At 40.3% G+C, this 19,774-nt stretch overlaps 1 protein-coding gene across 3 annotated transcripts in view; it reads left to right on the top strand.

Annotated features, from left to right (window-relative positions):
* clcn3 (chloride channel 3) overlaps positions 1-18,183 on the top strand; it is a 42,538-nt gene extending 24,355 nt beyond the window's left edge. For 2 of the 3 annotated variants that reach the window (XM_074699103.1, XM_074699105.1), the window contains 11 exons: positions 1,909-2,008; positions 4,917-5,104; positions 5,204-5,326; positions 5,422-5,628; positions 5,714-5,794; positions 5,882-6,134; positions 8,186-8,478; positions 8,559-8,745; positions 8,827-9,225; positions 9,329-9,545; positions 17,724-18,183. In XM_074699103.1, coding sequence (XP_074555204.1) covers positions 1,909-2,008; positions 4,917-5,104; positions 5,204-5,326; positions 5,422-5,628; positions 5,714-5,794; positions 5,882-6,134; positions 8,186-8,478; positions 8,559-8,745; positions 8,827-9,225; positions 9,329-9,545; positions 17,724-17,814 — 2,139 coding nt within the window. In that variant the 3' untranslated portion in view covers positions 17,815-18,183. Of the gene's footprint in view, positions 1-1,908; positions 2,009-4,916; positions 5,105-5,203; positions 5,327-5,421; positions 5,629-5,713; positions 5,795-5,881; positions 6,135-8,185; positions 8,479-8,558; positions 8,746-8,826; positions 9,226-9,328; positions 9,546-12,070; positions 12,147-14,649; positions 14,688-17,723 lie in introns of all 3 variants that reach the window. The other variant, XM_074699104.1, reaches the window with a different exon arrangement.
* Positions 18,184-19,774: the final 1,591 nt, after the last annotated feature.

Genomic DNA, 19,774 nt, shown 5'->3' with positions numbered 1-19,774 from the left:
GTTTTGTTGCTTCCAATGGTTGATGCGCCGAGCTCCGGTATCCAACCTAAATGGAAATCATGTAAGCTGAATTTTCTTCTTTATTTCCTCTGGCTTGTTATGCCTTTAACTGGAGAGGATAGGAGAGTGAGTAGAGCAGGAAACGGGGTGAGAGTGGGGAATGACGTGGGAAACAAGCCACAGGTACGCCAGACACACTGTAAACCCCAAAGTTCAAATTACTCAATCGGAAACGTAAAATTTGTTAGTAAGTTCAATTTATTAAGATGTCTGAGTTTTCAGTGTTGAAACTGATGATTTCTGAGCAGATTTAACTTTTGTTACTGATAAAATAAGCACAACTTCAAATCATTAGTTTCTGTGACTGTGTTTTGTAACCGTGAGTGAGGAGGGGACGCAGTCGATATGAAACCCTGCTGAACTTCAAGTCGTGCAGCAATGGCACAGGTTTTCTGTGCTCCACATGACACGGACTGTTTGTGCATTGATCAGCTGTCTGTGCTTTACGTAGTGTGGACTGACTGTGTCAAAAATAAGTAAATTTATCTTTTTACATTTTCAAAATTGGCCTAAATAGCATGAAAGCTCAGTCAGTCAAAAATTTCATTTATTTATATATTAACCATCAGGCACACAGTGTAAAATCAATGGAGCACAGACCACCAGTGCGAGTGCTGTGGGGCTCAGAAGAACAATATTTCAATGTACAGCAGGGTCTCATATCTACTGCCTTCCCTCCTCACTCACGGTTACTAAAGTTATGAAATTAGAGCTGATTTTTGTTGTGACGGCGTTTGTAACCATGAGTGAGGAGGGAACTCTGTGGATATGAGACCCAGCTGCTCTTTAAAATGTTGTTTAATTTAGTTGTTCTGATCTGCTTCAATTTTTTTATTATTGCATTTACTTAATTCATAAAAAAAGTTTATTGATATCACATCTTTCAGTTTTGAGTGAGGTCAACTTATTATGTTTAACAGTGATATGCAACATTTTTAACATTACTTAATATTTTGATTTAGAAAAAATAAGCATCAGGTTTATTTGATTAGAGACATTAAGTAGAATGATTTTCCATAATAATCGTAACTACTTAAGATGTTCAGTTAAATTAACTCAACTTATCCAGTTTTACAGTGCATGGATCTGACAGAAGTTTGCTGTGAAGCTGCTAGTTTGTTTATGAACTTGTCAATCGCGCAAAAAAATGTCTGAAATTGACGTATTCCTCTACTTTTTGCCACTTCTTTCCATTTGTATGAAGAGATATGAGAGACAGCTGACTTTTTGTGTTCTTTTTTTTGTTGGTGGAGACAAAAAAGAGATACAGGATTGTATATTAACATTCAAAACACACAAGGTTATCAGACAGACTTCTTGAAAACAAAGCTCAGCATGCACAAGTATCTTTAAATCTCAGCTCATTTCTACTGAGCAGAGTCAGCAAATTCATCCTTTGACACAGGAAGTGATGTGCAAGACACTTCCTGTGGAGCTACAGATTGTCTGATTGTGAAATAGAAGAAGTGGGTCGTCTGTTGGACACAAAATAAATAAATATCTCCTGCTGGGCTCAGATTTTAAACAGTCCTGAGCTTTTGTTCCTGAAAGTTCAGCTGTTGTTCAGACCTGAGCTGAACCTGAGCGATACACACACACACACACACACACACAAACACACTCTGATACACTCTCTGTCAACTCATTATGCAAATATTGACACAACTTCAGAGCTGCAGGGACAGAGTCTGAATGAACACTCTGTCAAAACTGGTTTTTATAACTCTCCACAAAGGAAATGAGCTCAATCAACAGTTGAATTTAACACTTGGTGACGTTTTCCTGCTTCTGAGGAGATTTCTCTGTCAGACGTGGCTCCAGTGTTTGCTAACTGTCGTGTTATTTCAGATTAACAGTAAGAAGAAGGAGTCAGCATGGGAGTTCACCAAGAGCCTGTACGACGCCTGGTCTGGATGGCTGGTGGTGACGCTCACTGGCCTGGCCTCAGGTAACCACACACACATTGAATAAAAACACACACACACACTTCCTACAGCGCTGTTATCTCTGCTGCTGGTGACTCTCACATGCTTCGCCTCGGGCAGCTCACGCTCACCCTGTGTCTTCACCTCTGACTTTTTGCTCTCATTCAAACACAAACTGAAGCTTCCTCTGTCTTGTGCAAAAAGCCTCGCTGGAGTTCAGCTCTGAGTGAAACACCTTAAATGATTCAGCTCTCACCATTAAAAACCAAAACAGATTGTTTGAAGCAGCAAATAAGAACAGGTTTCAGTCATTTATCACAAGCTGATGCTAACGTTAACACTTAGGTGTTAGCCAAAAGTGTAACATCAGCTCGAGTAAAATGTTAGCATCTGTGTTTTCAAAGAAAGTGTTTAAAAACTTTTACAAATCAGAGTTCAGATAACTGGAATAAAGAGAGTAAAGCAGTTAAATGTTTATAAAGAGGAAAAATCAGGATGACTTCAACGCTCTTTAGTAGGTGTGACGATCACTGAGTCAATCACGATGGGATACAACACATTATGTGATGTGTTACACTTTGGGATTAGGGATGGGGGATATGGCATTTTATCCATACCTCAATATTTTCAGGCCATGTCATACAGAGCGCAGACCTCCACCGAGCATACTGATTGTCACCAACCCTTTAGTCCGACTTTAATGTTATACTCCCTTTCAGCAGACTGTCTGCTACAATTTGGTGTTAGTTGAAGGTTTGTACGATAATTTGTTTCCTGACAGTGTTGAAAATGATGATGACCCAGTACATATTTCACATTCTGGATCTTAGTATCCAGAATATTTCCAGGATCTAGATCGTACTTTTACATCTGTCAGAAATTATGGTGACCTTGTCTTGTATTGTTTTGCAAAGCAATCCGACCATTTATGGTGGAGTTATATACACATATGGTGAAAACAGCCCTATCTCACAATGATAAAGAATCCTTTAAAAAAGTCCTAGATCCAGACGGTATTCCAGATCACCTCCAAAATTAAACCACTTCTTCCTTATCCCATTTTGAACATTTCCTAAAAATTTCATCAAGATCTGTTTGTTACTGTTTTAGTTATGTTGTTCACAGATGAACTCTCCTAAAAACATAATCTCCTTGGTGGAGTTAAATATATGAAATATATCTCGATATTTTGACCTTTCCTTGAGTTGTTGCTTTGTTGCATACAATAGAACCAGAATGGCAACACTGAATATGTGTATTGCTATTTATTTTAATTATTTATATTAGTGCTGTTAGGCGATTAAAAAAATTAATCGAATTAATTACAGGATTTGTAATTAATTAATCTAATGAATCGCATTTTAATCTCATATCTGCTTAAGGTCCCAAAATAAAGAATTTGAATTCCAGGACATTAAAATTACATTTGAAGACATTGAAAAACATTTAAAATTAAGGCGGGAATCTATACAACACATTTCTAGGTACCCTGTGGCATAAGGAACATATGAAAAAAGTTTTATGGTTCTATCTTTACAAAATCTACACAGTCCTGCACCTAAGATAAGCTGATTTGATTTTTAGGACGGTTTTTGCTTCTGTTCACATTTTTACTCGATGTTGACTCAATTTTCACTGCAATATGAACTTCTATACTTCTATGAGGTCAGGAGAACCAGGGCTAAAAATGACGCTGCAGCTATTGAATATTTTAGTATTCGAGTATTCTACTGAAAATCACATCGATTAATCGAGTAACCGGATAAAATACATTTTTGTTTAGTGAAAGAGCAGATATTTTTCAAATGAAATTTTTTCTCTTTAAGAAATAGAGTTTTCTGATATAGCATGTCAGTGAGAGCACTTGCTTTGGTAGCTCCAAAACTTGTAAACACACATTTTTTGTACCTTGTATATCTCATCAAATGTTGCAGACCCAAATGGCACCTGATTCGTAGAATGACCCATTAAGTCTCCAAACTCCAGAAAAGAAGCTAGATTTGTTGCTAGTTGCTATTTTGTATAAGAGGAAGCTTGAGGGGTCTGAAAACTCTCTTAATATGGCCTCAGCTCTATTTGAAATACCACTCTTTGATCTTTTTTAAAATTAAACGATTCCTCGAGGCGGAGAAAATTACTCAAGTATTTTTTGTAATCGAGTACCTCGAATCATTCGAGGAATCGTTTCAGCTCTAGATACAATCATATATGAGAAAGGATTTCATCAATATATGTAAGTTAACGATACGATACTGGTAGGAAAGGGGCAAAACCAGGCCTCTTTTTTTTAACTACTTGATTGGAAGTGTTGCCTCTGATGCACTTTCTTTATTGTTGCTGCATCACCAGTCTGCGGGGTCTAAATGTTTACATTTGAATATAAACGTCTGTACATGCTGAAGCTTTGTTTTGCAGGTAAACATTTAGATATTTTATAGTTTAAATAAATACTAACTTCAGTATCAACATCTATTCATTTTTTGCCTTTTACCCATAAGATAACCAGTCTTACCTCACTGTAGAGTATGCAGGTTCTTATTTCAGACCAGTATAGGAAACAGAAAATTTGGATTGGTGCATCCCTATATAAAGATTTAATGTGCAAAACTTGACCCACAGTAACAATATTCTCAGGATAGGGAACAAATATTTAGAGCGTGAGTTATTTAATAAAAATCATCTACATATCAATATACTTGTATGACACAGCTCAGGAGCAAGATACAGATGAAAACTGAGATCAAGGCAACAGGAGCGCCCCTTTTTATGGGTTTTTTTAGTGTTTTTCTTCAGATAAAGTAACTTTGACACACAAAGCTCCACCGTTCTGATAAGATAACAGCCTCGTGAAACACAGGTAGCAGAAGGAGCGAGCTAAGAGCCTCTTTTTTTCTTCTTCTCCTCTTTCCTCTCCTGGTCCCCTCCTGCCAGGTGCTTTGGCTGGCCTGATTGACATTGCTGCTGATTGGATGAACGACCTGAAGGAGGGCGTGTGTCTGAGCGCCATGTGGTTCAACCACGAGCAGTGCTGCTGGACGTCAAACGAGACCACGTTCGCTGAGCGGGACAAGTGTCCTCAGTGGAAGAGCTGGGCTGAGCTCATACTGGGGCAGGCCGAGGTACAAAACCAGGGGCTGGAAAATCAAAACAGAGCACCACGTTTGTGTAAATAAAAACACAAATCTTACAGAGTTTAATCCCTCGTCTTTCCTCTGCAGGGCCCCGGCTCCTACATCATGAACTACTTCATGTACATCTACTGGGCTCTGTCCTTCGCCTTCCTGGCCGTCTGTCTGGTCAAGGTGTTCGCGCCCTACGCCTGTGGCTCAGGGATCCCCGAGGTGAGGAGAGGGTCTCGACTTTGTTAAGTTTTTGACAGGTGAAAGATCCATCATGGACGGTTAATAACCCCCGTCCGCCCCTCGTCTCTCCTCAGATTAAGACCATCCTGAGCGGCTTCATCATCAGAGGTTACCTGGGGAAGTGGACCCTCATGATAAAGACCATCACGCTGGTCCTGGCTGTGGCGTCAGGGCTCAGTCTGGGGAAGGAAGGCCCGCTGGTCCACGTGGCGTGCTGCTGCGGGAACATCTTCTCCTACCTGTTCCCCAAATACAGCAAGAATGAGGCCAAGAAGCGAGAGGTGAGAGGAGAGGAGGGTCACCTGCTCCTTGCTTTGGATCATTTCCTGTCCGTCTTCGTTTCTTTAATCAGACTTTTTCTCTCAGGTCCTGTCTGCTGCCTCAGCGGCTGGAGTCTCCGTCGCGTTTGGAGCCCCAATCGGAGGCGTGCTGTTCAGCCTGGAGGAGGTACATCCACTCATCCTTTAAAACACCTGTGAACTCACCTGAAACGACTTCAAACTGCTTTAAATAATTCTTCCCTTCCTCCTCCAGGTGAGCTACTACTTCCCTCTCAAGACGCTGTGGCGCTCCTTCTTCGCCGCCCTCGTGGCAGCGTTCGTCCTGCGCTCCATAAACCCGTTCGGTAACAGCCGCTTGGTGCTGTTCTACGTGGAGTACCACACGCCGTGGTACCTGTTCGAGCTCATCCCGTTCATCCTGCTGGGAGTGTTCGGAGGACTCTGGGGCGCCTTCTTCATCAAAGCAAACATCGGGTGGTGTCGGCGGCGCAAGTCGACGCGTTTTGGTAAGAAGTCTGTCTGAGGCTGTGATGTGGATCGGTTTGAAGTCAGAACAGTTGTTGATGTGAGGTCAGAGTGGACGTTTTACCAGCAGAGAGAAACAAACACACCAGCAGAATTGGCCGACAGTTCATCAGTATGATGGATGATCAAATCTTGAAAGGGAGGGATGAGGGCAAAAGTAAAAATATAAATGAATAAATAAACTCTACTTTTAATTCTGATCCCAGAGACAAAGTTAAAAGGGAGGACTTGAGTGTCACAATTCTGAGAAGAAAAAGCAAATATTTGAGTTTTGCCTTTTTCTGTATTTTATATTCATTTTTGAGGGTTTTGATTTTTTAGGAAAATGCTTTCAAAAATTAACTTTTTCATCACTTCAGCTGTGCTCATTTCTTTAACTAAGTTTCTCAAAGTTTGGACTTGTTTTTTATAATTTCAACTTTTTGTCTTAACAATGTTGACTTAAATATGAATTTTGTCTTTTTTTTTCTTAAATTATCTCTTGTCAGGATTTAAAACTTTTCCTCAGTATTATGTTTTTTCCCCCTGAATTTTTACTTTTTAATGAAAAATTTAAACTTCATAGAATTACCAGACCAATTTTTTTAATTTAGAAAAAATTAAAATTTTTATCTAACTCTGAATTTTGACTCTTTATGAATCATTTTTTTACCTTTTTATTAATTTTTTAGGATGCTGATTTTTTTTTATTTGACTTTTTGTCTCAGACTTTTCACCGCTTTCAGAAGTTAACATTTCAATCATTTCAACTTTCTGGATTTCCTTCACCTATTTCCTCAAAGCTTGGACTTTTTGTCATAATTTCAACATTTTTGTCTCCAATTTTGACTGTGATGTAAATTTTGTCTTTTTTTTCAGAATTCTAACATGTAAGGATTTGTAACTTTCTTTTGCTCAATATCAATTTATTTCCCAGAATTTTTACTTTTTTTTTTCCAACTTTATTTATGAAACATTTTTTAACAAAGGACAAACAGAGTGACAATCAGACAGAAGACATATATACAAAGAACATAATGTCCATCAGGCATCACATCTGCAAGTCAAAACAACCCCCCACCCCACCCTCCACCCTCCCAAGGCCTAACCCTTGAAAGAAAAAAAAACAAAAAAAGAACCATAATAATTATAACAATAATAAAAGGAAGAAAATAAAATAACAATAATAATAAGTATGAAAAACACATAAATGAAATAAAAAATTAATAAATAATAATAATAATAATAATGTTAATTAATGAAAATAAATAAATAAATAAATCAAGAATTTTTACTTTTTAATCAAAAATTTAATTGTCATAAATTTTTTACTATACTACTTTTTAATTTAATAAAATGTCTATTTGTGAAAATTTTTACTTTGCTCTGAACTTTTACTTTTTTCTGCAACAATTTATTTTCAACAATTATATTAATTTTTCAGGATCTTAATTTTTTTATTTTTTAATGAAATTTTTTGTTCATCACCTAAACTTTCCTGTCTGCTTTTACTTATTTCCTCAAAGTTTGGAGATTTTTTTTTTCCACAATTTTAACTTTTTGTTTGATAATTTTGACTTTATAGAATTTTACTATTGTATCTTATTTTGTTTAATAAAATTTCTTTTTTTCTTCAAAACTTTGACTTTTCTTTAAATTCTGACTTTTCAGGATTTTTACTTTTTTTGAATCTTAAGTTCAGTCTTTATATCAAAATTTTTACAGTTTTTTTCATTTATTTTTTTTTAGAATGTTGACTACTTTTATTTTTTTTTTACCTTTTCTGAAATTTTAGCTCTTTCCAAGAAATTCTTACTTTTTTTTTTTTAATTTAATATATTTTTATAATTTTACTTTTTCTTGGAATGTGTGTAAAAGTCTGACTTTTTTCTCAGCGCGCTGTCGTCAAACTCAGAATATTAAAACAAACATCCAAACTTTTTTTGTGGCCTAACCTCAGGAAAACATTAATATTTTGCACCAGATGTAAAAGTTTTGTGGTTTCCTCTTTACTCTCACTCACCCTTTGTCATGTTTACGTGTCTCTGTCCAGGAAAGTACCCGGTGTTGGAGGTGATCTTGGTGGCCGCCATCACCGCCGTGGTCGCCTTCCCGAACCCGTACACACGTCAGAACACGAGCGAGCTGATCAAGGAGCTGTTCACAGACTGCGGCCCGCTGGAGTCCTCTCAGCTCTGTCAGTACCGCAGCCAAATGAACGGCAGCAAAGCCTTCTCAGACAACCCCAACCGACCAGCCGGGCCCGGAGTCTACGCCGCCATGTGGCAGCTCTGCCTGGCGCTGATATTCAAAATAATCATGACGATATTCACCTTTGGACTCAAGGTGGCGCTCTGATTCATTTTACAGTAAATATTTCACCTGAACACGTCAGAATCAGGACTGAACCACTCTGTGTCCCTCAGGTGCCGTCAGGTCTCTTCATCCCGAGCATGGCCATCGGGGCGATCGCAGGGCGGATCGTCGGCATCGCCATGGAGCAGCTCGCCTACTATCACCACGACTGGTTTCTGTTCAAGGAGTGGTGCGAGGTGGGAGCCGACTGCATCACTCCGGGGCTCTACGCCATGGTGGGAGCCGCTGCCTGCCTCGGTGAGTCGGTGAAGAGGAGGTCGCTTTGACGAGAGGCGTAGATCAGACATTAAATTTAATCCTCCTCTCTGTCTCCCTCAGGTGGCGTCACCCGTATGACTGTCTCCCTCGTCGTCATCGTCTTCGAGCTGACCGGCGGGTTAGAGTACATCGTCCCCCTCATGGCCGCGGTCATGACCAGCAAATGGGTCGGCGACGCTTTTGGCCGCGAGGGCATCTACGAGGCGCACATCCGCCTCAACGGGTACCCGTTCCTGGACGCTAAGGAGGAGTTCACGCACACCACGCTGGCGCGGGAGGTGATGAGACCTCGACGCAGCGACCCGCCGTTAGCTGTGCTGACGCAGGACGACCTGACGGTGGAGGAGCTGCAGGCCGTCATCAACGAGACCAGTTACAACGGGTTTCCTGTGATCGTATCCAAGGAGTCTCAGAGGCTGGTGGGCTTCGCTCTGCGCAGAGACATCACCATCGCCATCGGTAACTGATGCGGTTTCAGACATTAGCGTTTCCCTCCATCACATCCCTCGTTTGTTTTAGCTAAATAACAACGAATCTGTGTTTCTGGCTCCTCCCCCGACAGAGAACGCCCGTCGGAAGCAGGAAGGCATCATGTTGAACTCGCGGGTCTACTTCACCCAGCACGCGCCCACCCTCCCAGCTGACAGCCCCCGACCCCTCAAGCTGCGCTCCATCCTGGACATGAGCCCCTTCACCGTCACCGACCACACCCCCATGGAGATCGTGGTGGACATCTTCAGGAAGCTGGGCCTGCGTCAGTGCCTGGTCACTCACAACGGGTGAGTAACAGAGAAACAAAAAAGACAGGCGTTCAGTGACGATCACTGTCACATCCTCCGTCCTGACGCGGTTTGGTTTGACTAACTCACCCAGAGTCGGCGTGTTGAACATGTACACACTGAGCGGTGTTGCATGGGTGCTCTGCATGGCTGTGCTGCTCCCTTTACCCCCCACTGAGCAATAACAGCTGCTGAAACTAACAGCTACGTCCTACACAACAGGTACCAGAGCGGGAAAGAGGACCTGAGCGTTCCACTCCTCCCCCCTTTTTTTGATTTCCCATAATCCACACGTTTAGCTTACGACAATAACAATCGTTAGGTTTCACAGATTCGCCACCTGCTGGTGTGGTGTGGAAATAACAAGACTTAATGTGTTTAGGATACAGAAAACAACTTAAAACACTACACCTGGTAAAAAATATATTTTCTAGGAGTTGCTGAAACAAGCCTGTGTACATGAGAGGATCAGGGTCATTGAAGTCTAAATTTTATGGAGTTTTCTTCATTATCTTGGCCTAAAGAAAAACCAAGATGAAAAAACTTTAAAGTAAATTTCATATCCTGTTGTTTAGAGTCGTGTCACAAACAATGATTTAATATGATAGACAAAATTTTAGGTTATTCCTAAATGTTACTTCTCAGCTTCCCGATCGGGTCGACCAGGTCTGGATTGATTTACGGCACGTCCAAATCTCTAGCTGACGAAGTTTAGTAAAGAGAGGAGAGATCTGTGTTTTTCTCTGCTGAAAACGATTCCTGTGATTAATTTTGTAGTGATGGTGGACACTGGAGCCTAAAGCCCTTTGCACACCAGACGTGTATCTCACATGTTATTTATTTTTTCGAACCAACTCATTTTGAATGCAAGCTTTTACACCAGTAATGTTCTTTCACTGAGCGAAATTGTGGCTTTTATTTTATCAGACCGAAGTTGTTTTTTCCAAAGTTTTGCTTGCAACAAGTGCACATCCAATCCAACCAATCAAAACACTGGTTGTTGACAAGTCACAGACCAAAACATTCACCTGGCTCTTTACAACAAAAGACATTAAAACTACAAAGACATCGTTTGGAGGAGATTAGCTGCAGATTGAATATGATGCCTCCAAATTTTTCGCAATTTCGTGCTGTTTATTCACATCACTGTTGGTGTGCAAAGGGCTTTAACTGTCAGACAGAAAAAGGACAGAAGAAAGATAAACAGGAGAGAGATAGAGCACAAGCTAAAGGCTAAAAGAGCTAAACTGTGCTATTGTTGACTCCAACCCACAGTCAGCAGTTATTCTGCAGTGATCTGTTTAAACTTGAGAGTCTATCAATAAAATGAAGAGTGAGGTTACGTTAGCTCTGATTGGTCGATGACTGGCAGGATATAACCAGGATTCACTAACGTTACACTTAACAGACATGTCTTACAGCACCGGGCTGCCAGCTGAGCTAAATATAAACAGCTACTAAACTACGGTACAAACTGACAGCGTAAACTTGTTGTCACGTTAGCCTACAGATTCGTCAGAGCACCGGGCTGCCGATAGCACTACATGTAGCTAGCTACTACGACATTTGCTTGATGACTCGTTTCAAACCGTAGTGCTACGTAACTTTACAGATAAATACCTTACTTTAGCACGTTGTACCCAGTAAAAAGTTGTCTTGAACAAAGAAAATTTGTTTACGTCTGATCTCCATTTAATTCCAAAACAAACACACGCCTCACTTAAAGTAATTCAGCTCAAAAACAAAATTTAACCTTTAAAAAAAATGGTTTTTATTGACTCTGATCCTCATCTGTACATGTCAGCCTTTGAGTTAAAACAACTGAATCTTTTAAAGAAGCTCAAAGTTTAGTAATTTCTAAAAAGCAGCGTCCTCCGTGCATTATGATCTGGGGACTATTTCTTGTGGATTGATACATTCAGTTTTCTCTTTAGTGCGTAGAAAGGATGATAATGACCTGAAATGGATGTAAAACAAATGATACAGGGAGACAACACTTAGAATCACTCAGTTTCTTTTTCTTTGTGCAGTTTTTAAAAAAATTTGAAAAATGTTGACTGATTATCGGGAAAATATAAAGACATCAGTTTTTGCATTTCAAGCCCAGGTTTCCTTAGGAATTTAATTTCATCAAAGGATTGACGTAAACATGAACTAATGAACTCAAATCTACATAATAAATAGCATAACATATATAGCTGGTTTGGTGCCTGAAGTGTGACAGTAGGTGGCGCTAATTTTCTCAGAATGAGATCCATAAAAACGCAGAGTAAACAACCAGAGCTCCAACTCTAAACCTCATGATTTTGAGTTCTCTTATTATAGTTTTATTATTTTTAGATATCTATCTCTACTTTTGTTAATTTAATGTTAATTTTTGAGTTTTATGTTTTAAGTTAAACGTGTTATATTTGTGTTGATTTGCTCTCTCTCCTGTCTCTCTTTCTGTTTGTTTGTTTTTGTTTATTTGTTTATTTGTTTGTCCTTTTTTGGCCACTTTACCGAGTAACGGGTGTGTGTTTCAGGATTGTGTTGGGCATCATCACTAAGAAGAATATTTTAGAGCATCTGGAGGAGCTCAAGCAGCAAGAGGAGCCCTTGGTGACTAGCCCCGCCCCTTTACACATATGACCCCTCCCCCTTACTTTTCACGCCTGTCCTTTAGGCCCCGCCTCTTTAGAGGGATGCATGAAACTTGGTGTGAAGAGCTGCTGGCAGCTGAACATGAGGCCTTCTTCTTCTCCTTTCTTCTTCTTCTTCTTCTTCTCCTTTCTTCTTCTTCTTCTTCTGTGTCTGTCGGCTCTCTGACGTTCTGGGTTTGGTTTGGATTCAGCTCTGAAGAAGTTTTAGATCCAAGTTCTCTGAGTTTATCTTCACCTGGTCTTAGCTGTAGGTTTGGAGAGATCGTGTAAAAGATTCTGGTTTTGTTGAACCTGTGAGGGAACTGTCACCAGCGTGAGTTCAGAGCCTCTTTCAGACATGTTAATGAAAACTTAAAGAGACCCATAAATTCAAAACTTTCTGTATAAAATAAAGACTGTAACATGTGAAGAAGACAAAACAAAACCCTGATTTTAAAAAGCAACAGCACCCCAACAGAAGCTGCCAGAACAGATTTTAAAAAGACGTCAAAGCTCACCATAGAGACATTTTTGAAATTTGCTTTTAAAGAGGGGTTATTGTGTTTTTTTGTTGTTTTTATTTTGTTTCTCTGATGCCCCCTGTAGTAACTTTTTATAATTACAGCTCAAAAAAACAACAATTTTCCTCACCCTTGTGTTTCAGGAAACTTTTGTACAAGTCCTTTATTTTGTCTGAAACACTTAATTTTAGCTGCTGTCTCTTTAAGGCTCCCTGCTTTAGAAACCCCCTTCCTTCCAGTTGGCCAGTCCTCCAAAGGCCTGTCAGGGACTGAGTTGTGCTTTCCACACAAATGTGACGCGTGAAAATCAGACGCATGAGATCCACGTGAGAGAACGCGTGAGGCTTTTATGCTTTTTAATACCCCGTGCAGCATCTGTTGGTGTCCATTTCCAACCTGCAGGGGGCGGTGTATGGCAAACGCACGTCTACCAGAAAACTAAACGAGAATCAAAGAAGTTTTCCTTTGTCTTTTCTCTGTCCTGGAGATTTTTCCGGGCTCTTTTAACCGATTCCTCTTCTTTGCTAAGAGAGGCCGCAATTTCACGCCATGAATTATTAACCACTCGGTTATCACAGTGATCTTTGTGTGAAGAGTTATACAGACGCCTGTATTTCTGCACTTAGACCACTTGGAGATCTTGTGCTTCCGCCATCTTGTCCGTGCGTCTTCATCCGGCGGGTTAGAAATTTTTGAGTGTGCGCTGCGCGGAAATTTTCTGCATGAAAGGGAACACGCGAGAGGGTGTAGGTCTGCACGATGCTGCGCGGACCCCGCGGATGTGTCAAGCATAAATCAGCCTTAAATGTTTGATAAACCAGTTAGGAGATCCTGATGTGATGATGTCATCACTTCAGCAAGTCACAAGAAAATCTCGTCCAGATCTCGTGTAATCTTTTAAAAAATGGACGGCAGCTTCAACAGTTTACAGACAGATTCAGGGATTTCTAACGCATATGAAAGCAGAATACTTAAACTTATTTTTAAAAATTCGGCACCAAAGCAACAAGGTAAAAATTAGAAATGACATCAGAAAAGCAGAAAATCATAAAACATAAAAGTCTTTTACATTTGATATTCTACTTCCTCCTTTTTAATTTTTTTTTATTTTTTACACAATTTGTATTAGAGTTTGATTAATTGATAAACTTTTCTACATCTTATTTATAAAAACTCAACGTACTAATTTCCAGATAAGTCTTTGGAAGAGATTTGCTGCTGGACTCTTACTGTAGTTCTCGACAAAGACTCAAATGGAAACAAACTTTCTGATATCTTCAGGACATCACCCTCCAAAACATCCTGATCTCTCGATTTCCATTAGAGACTGATTTATCACCATAAATCCCAGATCTACTATGAGCCATGAAAGACAAAAATGATGCCTGATTTGCTTGTTAAGATTATAAAAATCTGCTAAAAGGGTCAGAAATTTTGAATTTTCTTGCCTCATTGGCACATTTTTTTAATCAACAGGCATCATTTTGTTGTCATTTAAGAAAATTAGACCTTTTTCTGGACTTGTCGGGTGAACGTGGCTCATTATTAAAACCAACATCAGTGTTTCTGTTATGTCTGAAAGAGGCTTTATGAACTCACAGGGTGCAGATTTTTTACCCCTTACCTTAAAGCTAACTTCACACAGACTGTACCTCTGCTAAGTGTTAGCCGCTTCATGCTAGCACCTTGTTTTATCTGCAGACATCCTCTGATTTAAGAAGAGACAGAGAAGCTCTGATGTTTGTAGGTGTGTTGTCAGATCAGTCAGGAATCCAGCTCTAGGTTTAAACTTACAGCATGTGTTTGTTTCCTCCTCCTCCTCCTCCTCCTCTTCCTCATCAGACATTTCCTACAAATGATTCAGCTCCCAAAGTTTTCATCAACGACTGATTTTTCTTCTTCTTGTGTTCTGTTTTTAACCTCTCCCCCCATAAACCCACCGTATCTGCTGGGTCTCCACAGTTCGACGACATCTGAACCCTCGCCACAACAAGCGCTCGGCGAGTAGCTTTGTGGTACCTGTTAGTTTTAGACGAGGGGGAGGGAGGGAGGGAGGGGGGAGACCTGTAGTGATCCCCTCGTTCTGTAGTGGCAGTGATTTGCTGTGTTGACGTGAAGTTGTTGTGTTGATTCGTGCTAGTAGTGAGCTAGCTGGTTAGCGTGTTGTGATGGAATAACCTTGATGAGATGTTTACTAAACCTTCGCTTTAACTCCCCCGATGTTTCCTCGAAGCCAGCTGTGTCCAGTCCTCTTCACGAGACATGAAACTGGATTATGTTGGTTAAAAAAAAAGCCCCTGACACAGCTGGCCTACAGGAGCATGGTCTCACCCTCTGACCCCTCACACACTGGTCTAAACCTGGTCCCCAGAGCCTCTACGACGTCGTCTTTTTGCTGCTTTAGATTAGAAAAAGACGTGTCGTAGACTTGGCGGCTGTTTGGGAAACCTGTGTCTGACCCGTGTGACGTCTCACCAGTGTTTCATGCCTCCTGCTGCTTCATAGCTGTAGCTCTCATCTCCTCATCACCTCAGACCTGGGTTCAAACGTCTGTTTCTCGCTGACCGTGTCAAAACTAACATCTCACTGAGCTTTCTGGACCCAGCTCTGCTCTCCTCTGAAGCTCCTCTCTACGCTTCTCCGCTGTGTTCGACTGGAGAATGAAACATTCACAATTCCACTTTTTATGATCGCACATTGTAATGACAACACTACTGATCCACAAAAGTGATCTTCACTGGATAAAAACTGAGCAGCTTGTCGTTTGGACAGATTAAATGTGGAATCCAGTTTGTAAATGTGCTTTTTAGTGGATGAGAACGAAGAGGAGGCGTCTTCATCACGAGTCAGAAATCATCTTCATCTTCATCAATCCAGAAAAACGATGTGTACAAATATTACACATATGTGAAAATAAGTTTCTTGCAAATTTAAACCTGTGCAAAAAAAAGTATTACACATGTATAATTCATACATTCACATGTGTAACAATATGAGTTTTGCACATGTATATGAAAGTGATCACTGCACATGTTTACAAGTAAAAAAAAAATATTGCACATGTATGAGGGTAAACATTCATTTAAAAAAGTAGGGGTGCACCGATCACAATATTTTGGCCGATCGCTGATCTTTAAAAAGTCTGACCTGCCAATGCGGATTTTTACTTTTTATTTTCTATAACTGACTGCATATACTTTCAATGTTCCAGTTTTATTTAATTGAAAATCATTGAACAATGCCTGTGAAAAAAAAAAAAAAACCTCTATGTTTTAACTTAAACAACCAAGAAAGAGTCCTGAGTTTTAGGTCTCAGAGCAAAAAGCAACAATGACTGTCAGACCTTCCCTGAGGTTTATAAGATCAGTTTTGTTAGGTTGAGCCAATCACCGATCCCCCAAAATTAAGTAAATCAGCGCCAATCGATCAGTGCATGTATTCAAAAAAGCATAATGCAAATGTGCAAAAAAAAAACTATCTGCGTGTACAATAGTGATGCTCATGATCACTGCACATGTGTCAAAGTAGTGATGTCGCACATGTTATAGTAGGAATATTGCACATTTGTAAAAAGGACTGCACATGTAAAAGTCAAAATATGACACAAGTAGAAATAGGAATTTTGAACATGTGTAAAAAGTAGATATTGCACATGTGTAAAAATATGAATATTTTACGTGTAAAAATAGTAATGTTCTACATGTATAGTATATGGTCATCACCCAATTAAAAATTAGTATAAATGCACTAAGAATCAAAAAGAAGCAAAAGAAGAGTATTGCACGTGCAAAAATGCAAGTGTCATAAAAATGCACGTTTAGAAATAATTCATTGTGCATGTGTTTTTTCTAATGTTCTTTCCCATGTTCGAATTTAGGATCATAACATGTGTCAAGGTTAAAAAAGTTCACAAGTATAGAGAGAATATAATTGTACCTGTACGAAAATATAGCACATTTAGCTTAATCCAGTGGTCTCTAACCTTTTTCGCGCCACGGACCGGTTTAATGTCAGGCAATATTTTCACGGACCAGCTCTTCTTTGGTTTCTCCACTGACTCTTTACCCTGCCCAAAGAAACTTTCCAGAGATGTTTGTTTTTTACCCATTTTGCTAGCTTGGGGAGTTCGGCGTCAAAAATGAGTCATCGACAGATATGACGGAGAGAATCGGGTCATTTTTCAAAATAAAACATTGTTCAGAATCAGATAATAAATCAAATTGAAATGTAATGTCAATGTAAGTTGAGATTAGTTTATGTGCGGCCCGCTACCAATTGACCCACAGACCGGCACCGGTCCGCGGCCCAGGGGTTGGGACCACTGGCTTAAATCATGCAGATGTGGAAAAATAGGAATATTGCACATGTATTTAATCTAATTGTGTAAAAATGGTTGTATTGTTTATGTTTTACATTAAAATGTACATGTATAAAAAACAATAATAATAATAACCATCTATGAAAAGTTAAAAATATTGCACATCTATAGAGTGCGTTACACATGCTCCATAGTAAACTTGCAGCTTTAAGATCTGATGACAACAAAGTTAGAGACAAAGAAAGAAAACACCGTGAGAATCCGCTCATCTTTATCCTCTGTGATGATTTCTGACTCCTGTGATGAGGAGCACGTCTCCTCTTCTTCTCCTCCTGTTCAGCGCTTCTGTTCCCTGTAGGATCGACTCTTTCCTCTCAGCTTTTATTTGTAGAAATAACAAACCAGCGAGGGCGGAGCCTGACATGACACACACCTGATCTGATCTGATCGCTGTGTGTTGTCTCAGACCTGCTTTTCTGCCTCGTCTCCTCGGGTTACTCACTCCTCCCTCTCCTCCTGCTGACTTTTTCCTCCTCAGGGACTCGTTTTTTTGTTGGCTCGTCATTCAACACACAAAAAATATTAACAGATAAAATATTTAGAAGACAAAAGCCGACAAAAACATGACTTTACTTCCTCTCCTTTACTCCCTCAGCTCCTCCTCACTGGTCTAAACTTCTCTTTCCTCCTTCTCCTTCTCCTTTGTCTCCCTCTGCAGGCGGCTTCTTGGTATTATCACAAAAAAAGATATCCTCCGTCACATGGCTCAAATGGCAAACAAAGACCCCGAGTCCATCATGTTCAACTGATCCGCTCCTTCCAGGACGGCTGGGGGGGAGGGCGAGGCGGCAGCGAGGAGGAGGAGGAGGAGGAGGAGGAGGTGGTGTGCCTCCTGGACGGCTCCAACCTCTGACACTCGGACATTTCTTCTTTTTCTTTTTTTGAGCTTTGTAGACCCTGAACCTCGCCGACTGAGAGACTAAACCGGCCGTGAGACGGGAAAAGACTTGATTATGAAAAACTTGATTATCATTCTGGCTGCTGAGGACACACACGGGGTCACACACATGAGGAATGCACTTTTTACCTAAACACACACTCGCAGAATCACACACACACAAAAAAAATACACTTTTGCACCTGCAGACTCTAAGACATGCATGCTCTCTCCACACACACACACACACACACACACACACACACCTAAACCTGTACAGACACACACATTTTTTTGCACTCTTCATGTGCCTCACCCTTTGCCCGCTTCCCGCTGAGGTCACGGTAGACGCCGCCTGGCCGGGGGTCAAAGGTCAGAATGATCCGCTGATGAAGGACGCGATGAGGGACCTTGAACCTCCAGGCTTCAGTTTAAAAAAAAAAAACACTCACTCGTCAAACCCCTTGCGCACACACACACACACACACACACCAGACCCGACCGTCCTGCAGAGAATACATTGTTTACCTGTGAATTAAGCGTGTGTGTGTGTGTGTGTGTGTGTGTGTCTCCTTCGCATCACTACATTCCAGCCACGTTACGATGGCAACTGAGAGGAAGTGCATCAGCTACTCTATCATATCATGACTGCATGGCTCTGTGAGTGTGTGTGTGTGTGTGTGTGTGTGTGTGTGTGTGTGAGGTAGAGATGGGTACTGTATTTCAAGAACAAACACTTTCTGATTCCTCTCAGAGGGAAAAACGTGGGGAAAAGTACGACCTTTAGTGAGCGTTTGTTTTCATTTCTGAGCCAGCTTCAGTTGTGTGTGTGTGTGTGTGTGTGTGTCAGTGCCGATTCATTCACACTGAGAGCAGGTTGAATTTGTACGTGAAACAATAAGGAAGGAAAAAGTGTCCAAGTTGAATTCTTCTGTACGATCTGTTACTGAAAAACGATTAATTTCTTCAACTTCCTGATCCAGCGATGACGTCCTCTCCTTCTGTTTCCCAAAATATCGTATTTTCTTCCCATCCTCAAAATAATTTAACAACTACACAAAAAAAAAATGTTGTTTACCTTTTTCAAACCGCCCAGGGTAAAAACAACTTCCAAACACAAATGTTGAAAGACGTGTTTTCTAACTAAATCTACTCTGCAATGGTGGAAGTTAATGAGTCAGGTGATCAAAATATTTGACATTTGAAGAAAAATATCAATAAAAACAAAAGAAAAAAAAGACACCTGTTGAATTTTGGGAATAAATGGTAATTTTCGTGACTCAAGCTTAATTTTTGACGAAAAAAAGTATCTAAGTATCTCCTCTTTAAATGCAGAAAAAAACAAAATAGAGATCAAAAATTCTTCAGTCAACCTTCATTTGTTTGTGCCCGGAGTTGCAGGACGTACTACATGAGCTCATCGTACACACCTCTTTTCTGTATTTTTATGTTACGGCTAGCTGCTAGGCTAGTTAGCTGTCTCCATTTTCCAGTTTATTGAGGTATTGGAGTGAGGAGTCAGGACAGCATCTTCACAGCGCCCCCTACTGGTCAATTTGACCTAATCTCAATAGTTTCACAAAGTGATGTTAGCATTTTGAGGCCCGTATTAGAAATTTGACTGAACCTGACTTTTAATCTAGAAACAGGTGAAGAAGCAGACATGATGCTAACTGCTACAGCGCCACCTGGCTGTCAACTGAGCTATGCCTCTGTTTACGAAAAATTTATGCACAACTAAGAACAAGCCGTGATATTATCTTAATATTTCTCTCTGATAAATGAGTTTAACAGGCTAAAAGAAAAAAAATTCAAACCAGGTTGGAAAAGTG

The sequence above is a fragment of the Halichoeres trimaculatus genome, unplaced genomic scaffold (genome assembly GCF_033239565.1).
Source record: "Halichoeres trimaculatus isolate MK-OKI-2021-1 unplaced genomic scaffold, fHalTri1.1 fHalTri1_scaffold_22, whole genome shotgun sequence".
In the NCBI taxonomy this organism is placed as follows: domain Eukaryota; kingdom Metazoa; phylum Chordata; class Actinopteri; order Labriformes; family Labridae; genus Halichoeres; species Halichoeres trimaculatus.
Note: the sequence above shows the minus strand (reverse complement) of the source record. Positions and strands in the feature narration are given on the sequence as shown.